This window comes from Paramisgurnus dabryanus, chromosome 17, assembly GCF_030506205.2.
Source record: "Paramisgurnus dabryanus chromosome 17, PD_genome_1.1, whole genome shotgun sequence".
In the NCBI taxonomy this organism is placed as follows: Eukaryota; Metazoa; Chordata; class Actinopteri; order Cypriniformes; family Cobitidae; genus Paramisgurnus; species Paramisgurnus dabryanus.
In genome coordinates this window covers 21,342,603-21,355,994 of record NC_133353.1, presented here as the reverse complement: position 1 = coordinate 21,355,994, position 13,392 = coordinate 21,342,603, and the positions used below count along the sequence as shown (strand labels likewise).

General features: G+C 35.7%; 1 protein-coding gene across 14 annotated transcripts in view; it reads right to left on the bottom strand.

Moving 5' to 3' along the window:
- Positions 1-714: 714 nt before the first annotated feature.
- The window catches only part of smoc1 (SPARC related modular calcium binding 1), a 77,057-nt gene continuing 64,379 nt past the window's right edge, over positions 715-13,392 (bottom strand). For 7 of the 14 annotated variants that reach the window (XM_065288681.2, XM_065288683.2, XM_065288687.2 and 4 more), the window contains one exon: positions 3,783-4,316. In XM_065288681.2, the coding sequence (XP_065144753.1) occupies positions 4,291-4,316 (26 nt within the window). In that variant the 3' untranslated portion in view covers positions 3,783-4,290. The other 7 variants (XM_065288684.2, XM_065288682.2, XM_065288685.2 and 4 more) reach the window with 5 other exon arrangements.

Sequence of the window (13,392 nt, the reverse complement as noted above, 5' to 3'; positions counted from 1 at the left end):
GGGAAATGAGAGTTGCCTCTTTTATAGAAGTTCTTGCTTTCATTGTCGTTCCATACATTCCGAACATGTGGTCCTGACTTTACTGCAGCCGGAAAGGCCATGTTGGAATGGCACTAGTTTAGGCCAATTCCAGACTTAATCACTTTGCTTTTGAGGCACCTTCTGTCTATCTGTGATATTAACTGTAATCTGTGAGCCCATCCAGATTGGCTCTCTCGTTTGATTGGCTGTGATTACGGCCGTTCAGCTTGGTCAAACAATTTGAAACGTTTAAAACATGATGAGGTCCCAGCAAAGGTCTGGAAATACTTCAGGGGGCCACAGACCTGAATTTCAGGTGGGCGTAAAAGAGAAAATGGGCGGCAGCTGTGAATGACTGTGTTTACTTGTCTGAAGTTGTATCCAAAACACACTACTCGCGTAACAATTATTTACATATTCAGTTTTAGAATTTTTTACTGGATGTAAGCCATTAAATTTCATTTGCTTGGTATATTTTGTATTTACATACGGTAAAAGGGTAGTGGGAAGTGAATTGTGAAAAGAGCTGCTACAATAAGAATAAAAATATTTAAGGATTATTACAAGTGTCAGATGCTTTCTTGTGACTTTTGACGTAAGATAACTTAATGGTTGAATGACCAAAGCTATCATAAATTACTCTTTATCAGTCAATAAAAACATTTAATGGTAATCTAAGATTTAAAGCGTATAAGAAGGTTCAGAAATATGTCATACATTTATGCAATAGCAATTGTTAATCATATCATTTAGAAAAGAGAAACATTCTCAACTGCACCAAAATAAGAAATGCATGGATCGAAATAACATTAATGCTCCAATGGGTGAAATTTCACTTGTTCCTTCATTACACAAAGAATGTTCAGATTTAATGAAAAAAAGTTTTAAATTAATAAAAACAGAGGTAAACAGGCACTCTGTAGGCTTTTTAGAAATCATACAGAACAAAAATAATGAATCTAATGTTTAAAAAATAATGGCATTCACATACAGTATTTTAATAATTAATCTCATGTTAAAGCCTTAAAACTGTATTATAGACAAAAAGTCTGAAAGATGATTTTTTCCTTTGTGCAAAGGTTTTGATTCAAACTTAAATTTTGAGCAAAATACAATGTTTATGTAAATAAAAGGACAAAGGTGACACAATTAGAAATTATTTTTAAAATGTGTATTGTCACTGGCTTTCATTTTACATTGTGACTTTCAAACTGCAATGTTATGATGTGAGCAACAGGCTACTTACAAACTTTACCCTAAAATATATTCAAATTGATGTTGAAATTGCCTTCAGAATTTGCTAAACATTGTATTAAGACTTGGAGAAAATACCAAAATCACATATGATAAATATTTACAACTTGACACTTTTACTTTTTCAGCCAAAATAATGGCTATAAAAGTATATGTCTATAGGAAAAAAGGCAACAATTATAAACTCACACATATACACAGAAACATGCACGCACACACATGTTGGCATATGTGGTTTACTGGGGCAATTCCATAAACGCAATGCATTTTATACTGTACAAACTGTTTATTCTATTCTCCTAACCTACCCCAGTCCCTAACCCTAACCATCACAAAACCTGTTGGCAGTCTTTAATCTATAAAAAACTACCATTTAGTGTGTTTTTAGCTGTTCAGTTTATGGGGACTCTTCCTGTGTCCCCGTAAAGCATGTTTATAGCATAGTAAACATGCACTGTAAAAATGGCTGGGTTATTATTTTGACCCATAATGGGTAAAGATTGGACAGAACAAACAAATGGGTTAACATTGACCCAATGCTAGGTTGTTTTATCCCAACTGCTGGGTTATTATACCCCATGGTTGCATAACATCAACCCAACATTAGGTCATTTTTAACCCAGCACGGGGCAATTTTTAACCCAGCATGTGTTCTGTCCAATATTTACCCATTGTGGGTCAAAAATTACCCAGCGATTTTTAGAGTGTGTCATTATACACTCTTCATGTAAACCACATATACCCCCCCCACACACACACATTCACAAATGCACACATTTTATTCCATACACTGGTAACATACAAACATTGGCTACATGACTAAACATAAAGAGCAACACACAACATTCTTCCTAAATTAGAAAGATCATTTCATCAAGGTTAGGAGTGAATATATGTACTGTATGTCTATATTTGATGAACTGATGAAAAAATAATTTCCAAGATTAACTGAATAATGTGTAAATGCCTTAACTTTAACCTTGATCCATGTCTTTCACAATCAGTCATTTCTTTAATTCTTATTTTTTCTTTTGCACTTGCAGCAACTACACAAATGATTATCTGACAGAGAAAAAAAACATTGCTAAATAAAATACTCATGTAACATGTGTCTAACAGGACAATAACCCAAAGTGTAAAGGTGTGCGAAATAGTTTTTACAACTACATAAAATGTTACTAGTTGAAATGTTACCTCAATATAAAAATAAAAAATGAATCCCTATACCACCACAAAAAGTACTGTGCTACCAGTGATGTTATTGGATGAGATGCCATGTACCATGCAATACCACGATTATTTGAAACGTACTGTGAACACAAATGATTGAATCTTTAGATACCATAGTTTATATGGTATACCAGGTACTTCAAAAAGTATCATGGAATTATTTTAAAACTACATTTCACTTTCTGTTTAGTGTCTTTTAAAGGAGTTGCTACAGTACATGGCTACACCTGGAAAGAAAATATGTAAGAGGCCAGTATTTTTTATCAATGCTATCAATACATGAAGAGTTCAGATGCAAAACCCTTTTTATAAGTGCACCTGACATGTTTTCTTATCAGAAAAAAAGGGTGAATTAATTATTAATGGATTCTGGTATTTTTGAATGACCTGAGGCCGGTTAATATCAATATCTTATTTTTGACAGAGGTGGCATTTAAAGGCCTTTGTATCTGAGCTCCTTATATATATTTTTAGAGATCATAAATAGACTACTGATCATGAATTGCCAGGTCTTAGGGATTAAACAATAACAAACTAGAGATCTTCTTGCAGTTGTTGACACAAGTTGTTCTTACTTAATAATGCATTGTATGACACTGAAGGTTAGCAAAGTGTTTGTGACATTTACAAAACTAATTAAGTATGCTCGATTTTTTGACCTCTGACTTCAGAGCGAACCATGTGAAACTTACTGCTAACTTTTAGGTGATAGTTAGGTGAATATTACCATTGTCCTAAAGTGCAAGTCTGGCTAATGTTTGTTGACAGAAACGATTTTGCTTCGTTTCTTGTTCAGTCTTAATGCTCCATTAGCTCTGTTGCCAAGGATAACAGAAGGGTAAATAAACTGGCTGAGTGCACATTGACAAAACTGCAAGCAGAGGGATTACTCTACAACTTAATTTCAAACCTTAATATTAATTTTAAATTGAATTTTTACATTTTGGATTTTTGAATTTGTCATTCAAATATGTGTTATCAAACAAAATTATATAATACTGACTGGGTGGTGTTTTCTGACATATACATTTTTGTCATATTAACAAAACCTTTAATAAAACACAAACAAGGACTCAATGTCTGACAATGGGTAGAGAAAGTGCAAATATTTGGGCTCCTTGATTTTTCATCTTGTGTTTTTCTCGAGGAACCTCTCAATTATTACTCTGAAACCTTCACTCTTCCAGCAGTGAACATGTGCCTTTCCAAAGAGCTTTGTGCAACTGCCTCATCTTCTGGAACTTTCTGTCTTCAAACCAGACGACCTACTGGAGGACAGACAGGATTGGTAAATTGGTTGGCAAGTAAGCTAGCTGGTCTATACCATCACACACAACAATAAAGTGACAAGACCCCAGCATTCATGAGGTTATTTGCAACATGCATATTCACACGCACATACATCCAAGATCTTGTCTACAAGTAGATCACAGACACGACAAAAGACATTTTCAAAAGATACAGGACAAACTTTGGGCTGCGGAAAAAAGGCCTTTGCAAAGCTTCTCCAGATGTACAAAACACAAAGCACATTCAGGATGATATGTTTAATGTCAGCTCCCAAGATCCACTGGATTTATTCAAAATGTGTGTGTGTGTGTGTGAGCATGTAAATGTAGATTTTGAGGTGAAGAGGGAGTGTTTGTACTCCCCTTCTAAAGTCATGTGGAAAGCAGATCCTTCCCCTACGGGTGATGTATTATTCTTCTTCATCGTCTTCTACCTCCTTGTCTATTCTGATTCATTTAGCCTTTGAGGTTGGGACGGTTGACGTTATCCCACAAATCATTGGTGCTTTATGCAAATCGCTGCTGTGCGGAATAAAGGATCAGTTACAGAGCATAACAACAATATATGGTGCATAAGACATTTTAGTTCACGCGGAGTACAGTAAGCTGCGACAGGCTAATGTGCCATGTAATTAAATCATGATGGGATGGGTACAAGGACATGCGGTGTCCACAAGTTGTGCTGTAAGACTCCTTTTGAGGCAATCAATCAGGGATAGGCTGAGGAACTTGGGAGATGGGTAAAGCAGACAGATTGCTTACAGATGGCTACTGCTGTGGAAGGGAGTACATAGAGTTCCAGTGAAGAACCCCCTCTTCTACCTCATGGGGGAAGGGCCTGACAGGCAAATGGGGTCCTAGACCCTGGAGAGCCCATCATATGTGTGTGTGTGTGTGTGTGTGTGTGTGTGTCCATGTGAGGTCAACAGCAGGCATTTTGGGGGTTGGGACACAGGTGGATGTTCAAGTCCTAAGGTCCTGTTTTATCAGAAATGCTGAATTTACTGCTCAAGACAAACTTAGTTAAAACTGTAATTAAAGTGTTGTGTGACAAAACACACCATTCTCTGTTATTAATATCAAATGTCACAGCTTTACAGCTGAGTGAGATGGAATGATAACAACCTATTCTACAACCTATGTGACTGTTTAGGTCATTTGCCTATTCTTCCAAATAGGACCCACAGAAGTGTTTACTAAATGAGCGCCTCTACCGACAACTGGTGAAACTTAAGCCTATAGTTATTAAACAAAATATATATTTTGATATCTTTTTGCAGTGATGACATGTACTGGGATATGATTTTTAACTTTAAACCACCATGATTAATTAACTATTTCCCCGCCATTTACGAGTTTTCTCGTCAATCAAGAGAAAACATTTGCATAAAAAAACGTGTTCCCAATGAGTTTTTATGTTAATCTGTAACACCACGACTATCCACTAGATGGCACACTTACCCAATTTATAAAAAAACTGAAGCAAAAAAATATTTACTAATTTTAAACTCTGTGTATGTTTTGATAATCATTCTGAATATGATCTCTAACTAAATTTGTTCACAAAAATGCAATTATTTCAGCTTTTTTGCTAATTTTATTTTATTTTTTAAAGAAAAATACCCATATTTAAGAGTTTATACTCTTAAAGACTTCAGATGCAAAAGACTGAAAACACCACCTCCATCAAAAATGAGATAATGATTGTAACCGAATGCTCTCGACACTGTGCATGCATTCATCAAATACTTCATCACCAAATCATTCCAAATGGACTTAGTGGGTTTTGCATCTGAGCGTTTCAATTGTATTTATACAGTATAACAAATAACAGTATTCACCATTTTGAGTAAATAACGTAACACATTTATTTATTTTATAATATAAAATACAGCATACAAAACTAACTCACGGGGGGCAAAAACTAACGCGGGTTTAGTTATACCACGGACTGTTAACATTGTTGCACAAGGTTGAGCGTTTGTTTTTCCGGTTTTTTTTTCAAGCTGCCAAAAGACAATCTCCTGCAAATTATTGGATATGTATGTTTTTCCAGAGAGTTATTGATGAACGAGTGTTTTGGTGGCATGTATGTAAATTATTTCATCATATGTTTTTTCGATTTCAAAATTCGGTGTGTAAGAAACCAAATCCAATGCTATGTCATATTATGTGTGTGTCTATGTGCCTTGTTGACTAAAACATAGCATCGTTTTGAAATATGTCTGCAGATCTTAGCAACTTTTTTGGTGGGCTTAAAAATATTTTGACCCAGTAGGGTTAATTCTAACGCTGTGTTACAACTAACCCCTCAGCACTTACGATATGAAAAAAATGCTAATGTTTGTGTAATTCTTGCCGTTGTTTTAAATAGGCTTCACACGAATGATTGCTGACTGCCAACAAAAAAATGTGCCTGTTTTATCAAAAATTGTGTCAAATGTATTTTTGTTCATATCTTTAAAATTGATTGAATAAGGTCATGTCAAAGATTGAAATCATAATGAAAAAAATGGCTAAAATCAGACTTTGATGCTCATTTTCTCAGAATTTGATTTTTAAAACTGTAGTATGGTTATTACAGACTGGGTCACACATATAAAAAATTGTCATAATTGGGCTGCTTTTTCTCACATATTTAGACATTTGTATCCATTTATAATTGAACAATTGTTTGAAAAGGGCTGGATGAATGAATACATTGTGGATACCTGTCTATTATAGACAGATATATAAACAATATCCACTTCAATTATATAGACAAAATAGTATTGAAATATTTACCTGCAAACTTAATTTTTAGCAAGTGTTACAACTAACCCCCTGCCTGTTACAATTAACCCCACCTATGGGGTAAGTTGTAACGTTTGCACTTCTGTCACGTTTGATGTAATTGTCCAAGAATGGTAAGTACTAGAAACAAACTTTAAATGTTCCTTTGTAGCAGAGATGTGTGTGTTACTTGTGTAAAAATATAATTCATCAAACTCAAATATTTTTTGAATGATTAGCCAAAACCAAAAAGTGTTAGTTTGTGCCCTGCTCTCCCCTACTTAATATCAATTTATATGAAGAAAATATTATTATCTACTGCAAATCTCAGTTCCAATGTACCTTTGTATGTTTTATATGGTTGAGAAGTGGTTGGGTGTGAAGTTTATTTATTTATTTATTGGAGGACAGTTTCGACGATTATCAAACAAAGCATTCTGTAATACAAGATCTTCTAACTTATATGTGGTGGTGGAAAGTTTCTTTCTCAGTGAGTCTATTTTTGTCAGTTGGGCCTTTTTGAAGCAAAATAAGTTTTTAAATGCTGCTAGTCATGATTTTGACTATACACTATAGGGTATACATGCATGTAAATAGCGTAGTATAAATTCAATGCTGTAACCCTAAAATAGATATTTTATTCATTCAAAAACTTTTTTGTCTAAAAAATAGAGTTGAATTATATCATTGGATGGTACATATTTAAAGCAAGAACAGTCTCTTGAAAAGCTTAGTGTAGTTAGCTATGTTCTATTAGTAGCTTGCAGTGTAGCTATACAGTTTCCAAGCAGCCTAACCGAGACTGGGTGAAACATAGACACATTATAGATGTGTCACAACAGGTTCTGTTATCAGACATAGCCAGATAGTCATGCGGTCACTATCAGACTTACGGAGAACGGTTTGGGGTGAATTTGAGAGTTTGTCTTGTTTGTCTGCTAACGCGGAAAAATCTCTTAGCTCTCAGTGTCTGTGCACTCATTCTGCTCAAAAGCCCAATTCCCTTCGGTAATTAACAGGCACCAGAAAAGGGTCCACTTTGGCCTCTACTTTTTCAGGGGGTAAAGTGATGAAATGACTGTGCCATTAGGAACACAAAGCCTTTCCCTGGTCACCCCCGTCCCCCTCATCTGATAAAGGCAGAGGAAACCAGATACAGTGTGTCTGAGAGCAGGCTTACCTGACTGCAGATCTGTGATTAGGTGGTACATTGGAGACCTGGAACAGTAAGCTAGTGCCCGGTGGCAGGAAGGTGTGCAATGAGGTATCGCTGATGCTGATTCAACAAACATATTTTTGATTTTGCATGGCCTGTGTGGCCGGTATAACATTAAGTGCTACTATATTTGGAAAACATTATATATAAAAAGTTTCTTTGTTGTTTTTTGCATGTCTAAAGTACTATTCGGGACAGTATTAGTTTTACATAGGGAGGTGGGGTAAAGCCATTTGTATTTTTATTTATTTTAGTCCTGTCCGAATGCTCCATGTCAGTAAACATACTTTTTAGAAGAAAAATGCACGACTACATAGTTCTGAACGTTCTAAATGGGGTTGGGTCTTGAGGCGAGATGATTGACACTAGATGATAACGTTCTTTGATTGACAGCTGCACAGGATGAGCTAACGTTAGCTTGCTTTGCTAGTGTTCATAATAACATGATAATAACTTTCTACGTAGTATGTTTACCGTAGTTACACAAAACAAGCTACAACTAAGCCAAATTATGTTTTTACCATTTTACATAACCTGAGTCCACGGAAAAACTGGGCTGAAAACAGTACTCGAAATCTTCCTAATGAAAGTGCTGGCTGCATATTAAAATTTTCGAGTAATCTGTAAACAATAAAAACTCCTGGTGGCCTGAATTTGTTGTCTTTACATCCACATACTGCACAGGTTCTAGTCATCTTTTGTCGACCGTTTCTGTGATTTTCCCTTCAGAGACGGTAAAAGCAGAGTTACGGTTGGGTTCATCTGCTGGCTAACTTCAAGTTGACTTGAGTTTATTTGAGAGCAGGTTGAGCGGTAAAATAAGTTATTAGGCTTGTTCAACTTCATGCGGCGCCGCAAGAATCGACAGCCAGATGACTCGGTATGATTCCGGAAATCATACCGAGGAGTTTGCTTTTAAATTGCTCTTGCGGAACCTTGACATCATCCGGCTGTCGGTTCTTGCGGCGCCGCATGAAGTCAAACAAACCTGAAGGCTGCATCGGTTAGTGGGTGGAGCTAATGACTCAGTTTCGCGAAGTGCATTTTGAGTAATTGAGTCCATCAAAGAACGTTGCGAAAATTACGCTTCAACACACTATCAATCTAATAATCGAAATCGTGCAAATTTCTTTTTTTTTCTCATGTAAAATGCAAAATGGGCATAAATTACCCATAAATTACAGGCTTAAATGTCTAGGGTTCAATTCCGCTATAAGTAATAATAATCCAGTGCGAATAGACCAGCTGTAAATATACACGTAAATTTAATCATTTCCTGTAATTTTGTGCAGTTTTTTAAATATAAAAGCACTTAAAGCATTTATAAAAACAAGTCAGTGGCAAGTCAGTTCCTGAATACCACGACACAGAAAGTTAAAATCACTTCACATCAGAGGTACGGAACTGTCTCTAAAACTAAGGTTCTTCCCAAACTGAAATTAAACACAGTGTTTCGAGTGTTTTTCTCATCTGTTTCATGTTGTTTGCACATGTGATATCAGGAAGCAAGGTAATGTGCATGTGACAACAAGAGAGGTGTTGCGCTATCGAGTTACTCCTCCCACTTCTGAATGTTTTAATGAGATTTCTAATCTTGTGTGAATTGACCATCAATATTACAGACGTCCTGTGGTAAAATTGCATTACGCCATCTACAGTAACCCCGTAAAATTAATCCCATCCAAATAGGGCTTAATACAGAATTTGCTTTTAGACCAAGATTTTGCAATGGGTATCGTTTTCCTTACTTTAAAGGTGACAGAGAATGCATTTTTCCCTTGTCTTAGTTGAATAATGGTAGTCTACTCACATTCACGAACATACGAAAAGAGCTGAATATACTGAACATCTCCGTTTAATAGACATTGCTCCTTTAGAAATCTTTGTCAGAAAATGGCCCAATCTGAACAACGGATACATATTACGTAAAATCTCACAAAAAAATTTGCATACATCCGGCCTCTCGCCTCTAACGGGAAGTAAATTGCAGCAGTGTTCACTAAGTTCAATGCGAAATGGCAATCGGCGGTGTGCTCTTCTATCTGTAAAATTTTAGTCTTTCTGTGTTCTGAAGACGGCGAAGTTTACATTCCTTTAAGTGGCAGCAAAGGCAGCCAATCAGCTTCAAGTCCTTGCATTTCATAATGAGGTTGCCAGTTAAGCCCAAAGGGATGCCAAATAGCTGCAAAACCACACATTTAAAATCCTCCACCCTATTATAGCTTTTAGAAGCTTCTAAAGCAGTACAGACCCAACCAAAATTTGGTTATCTACATGTCACATCATAGAACAAGGATAAATACCCTGTTTAATCATACTTTGTCACCTTTAAGTCGCTTTGGATTAAAGCTTACGCAAAATGCATAAATATAAATGTAAAGTGACCAATAAGTGTACAATAAGTTTTTTTTTCAAATCAAACTGTATATCAAATGCATTAATATTTTAAATGAACTGCACGCATACAGGTAAAATAAAAAGTAAATAAAATCACAGTGAGGCTTAATGCTTAACAGGAACATTTTGGGATTTCTTGAAATTTGATGGTTTCATGCTTTCCTGCAAAAGAATTGTGGCCAGCACAAATCATGTTTATCTTTTTTGTAAATAAAACTTCTATTTATTTATCCTCAAGATTTTGAATATTTGCATTTAAGGATAATGGTGTCACACAACCTAGTTTCCACCAACTGAACAGACAGTATATGGGTAGCCTTTTTGTAAATAAACTTCTATTTATTTATCCTCAATATTTTGGATATTTTTAGGGTGTCACATAGCAGTTTCTAACAACTGAACAAACAATATATTAGGTAGACTTTTTGTAAATAAACTTCGTCACGGTTTTGGATATTTGCATTAAAAATAAGGGTGTCCCACAACCTAGTTTCTACAAACTGAACAAACAATATATAGGTAGCCTTTTTGCACATTTTAAATGTTTATAGGACTATCTAACATTGTTTATGTTTAATTGTATGTTATTATTGGAATTTATCATTGTTTTCTTTTTCTTTTGTAGTTTTGTACTGTCCATGACACTTTCAAAAAAAGCCTAGGTCACTTCAGATATACCTAACCAGATATATTCTAAAAAAAGTTGGACCATGTAAAACATGACATTTAAAGGGAATGCTGATATAATGTGAAAACACCATCAGACCTCTGCTTGAATATAAAAGGCTTTAGAAAGGAGAGGGCAATTTACTCCCAGACAGTGCCAAATTTCCCAACCAACTAAACAAAGTTCCTTGCTTCCATTTTTTCATACTCGACAGAAAACATCACCATGATGTCATCTATAATTATTGCAAATGACCAAGATGCAACAAATCAGTGTCTGCAACATTTTCCCAGCCAGATGTTTAAAGCTGCTTTTCATAAGGCTAACAACACAAACACAAAGCCTCTTTCTTAGGCAAGTAAAAAGAGACGAACGCAATAATAAAAACAAACATATTATGCAACAAACTGACAAATATGTTTTCCACCTCATTAAATCCTTGAGTTTATTTTTTGTCTACTTTCAGAATTTTTTTTATGAATTATGGTCACAAGCTGTCACTGGGGCAGTGCCCTTTTAAAAGGTCCTAACACATAGGTACATACATCTATACATTTGGTACCAATATGTACCTCTGAGGTACTATTTTCTTCACTCCTTAGCTGCAAATGTGTACTTTCTGAAAGGGTACTGCCCAGTTACCCATTTTTTGACCATTTGCTTTCTGAAACTGTAGAGTAACTGCCCATTTACGTTCATGTAGTCAAATCCAGTTTGGTGGGATGCAAACCTATTAAACAATGCTGCATTAATGAGAGAAAGTGTTACAACCCACTAGCAGAATGTTTCAAAATGTGCAGAACAGGTGGGTCCCATATAGTGATATTACCTCTTAAACAATTAGCCTAGAAGAATGGACCACCCCGTTTGAAGAGGCCGCTTAATTCCAAACAAAGACATAAACGTTAAGATGTCCATTAGAGGCTAATTAGTGAATGTAGTTCAGACTTCCTTACAATGAAAATAATGTGGCGTGGTTGGTGAAACGATTAGCATGTTTTACACTTACATTAACAAACATTTTCCAAAAACTGTACAAAGCAAATGCAGAGCACAGACCGACATTGAGTCAAATTTGGTGATTTGTGGAGGTAGTACCAACACTGAGGGAGGTTTGATAGAGCAGGTTGTTACTGTTCATAGCCTTTCTTAAGAGGGACGTTTTTAAAACCACTTTTTAGAGTTCTAAACCTCAATCAGTGATTGCTTGCTCCATGCTGGAAAGTTCTTGTGTGTATTGCAGACAATGTACTGAATATGCCTGTATATGTCTGGACATCTACCTTTTAGCAGATATTTCCAATATCAGCTTTTCTTTTCTGGGAAAATAGGACAAACGATTAATGACTAATCCTGGAGTCATGGAATAACATTCTCTCTAGAATGAGAATTCCCTTCCTCTATTACAAATAACTTGTAGTGTTAAGTAGTGAGTCATACCTCTACTTCATAGCTGTGTTGTAAAGCATAGATTATAGGCAATTTGAAAAAGTAGGACTAGCCCTTCTCTATGCTCCAACATGAGTTTCATACATTCATAGTGCATAACATCAGACAGGAAAACTGCACTCATCAAACTATTTAATAAGGTCTACTATGATGAATGGGCTCTCAATGTGGGTGTCTGCTACTTTGTCAATGTCTCTAAATCTATATTATAGGTAACTTTACTCTGCAGTGATGCACTCCTTATAAAAAGTGCACATTTTATTTGTTTGCTTTCACATAACTATAGACATTTTAAAGTAACTGTACTGTCATTACACAACATATTATCACCATACTACTGTAAGTACAATGTTCTGAAAACTAGAGTAGGAATGTTTTTGAGGTACTCTATGACTCCTAAAGGCTGAATGTTTTGATTTCTTACTGTTAGCAGATTAACAGCAAATGCTGACATAATAAAAACCCATGGAAAGCAGTACTTTAGAACCTGGCATCGTAAAGCAAAATGCATTTGAACTGCACTTCAAACTTACCCACAGCTAAATCATTTTTGTTTAAAACATGATTCAAAACAAACATTATATGGTATTTCATCTTGTGTTGTAACTAATAAAAAGGGAATGTACTGTACTTACAGCACATTCATTGATGGACTGCATTAGTTTCTGCATATAAGGGAATATGGCTCCAGTATGACGTTACAAAATCACTTTATTAATGCATGCATATAAAAACATTTGTCATACGTCCATTATCAAGCACAACTTATGCCAAATCAAGAAATTATCCTCTGGCTCTCAACGTGCTTTGTGCTGGTTTGTGCTCCCAAATCATGACTACATTAGACTCATCAATTTTTTTTCTAGCACACTTAAGCGACAAGATATAAAACTGTCTTTTAGGAGAAGCATGGTGCAATTCATCAACCCTGTTTGTATACAGGAGGGGGTGTCGAAAAGTAAACTCGTTGGCTCTGGGTAGGAGAAGCCCCCTCAGCTATCCAAATGAACCAGCTGTTTGTCTTGGCAATGCTAGTCATGGCCCACTGGGCCACTGACGTTCTTGCCCGCTCTCAGCCACTGTTTTTAGGTTGAAGT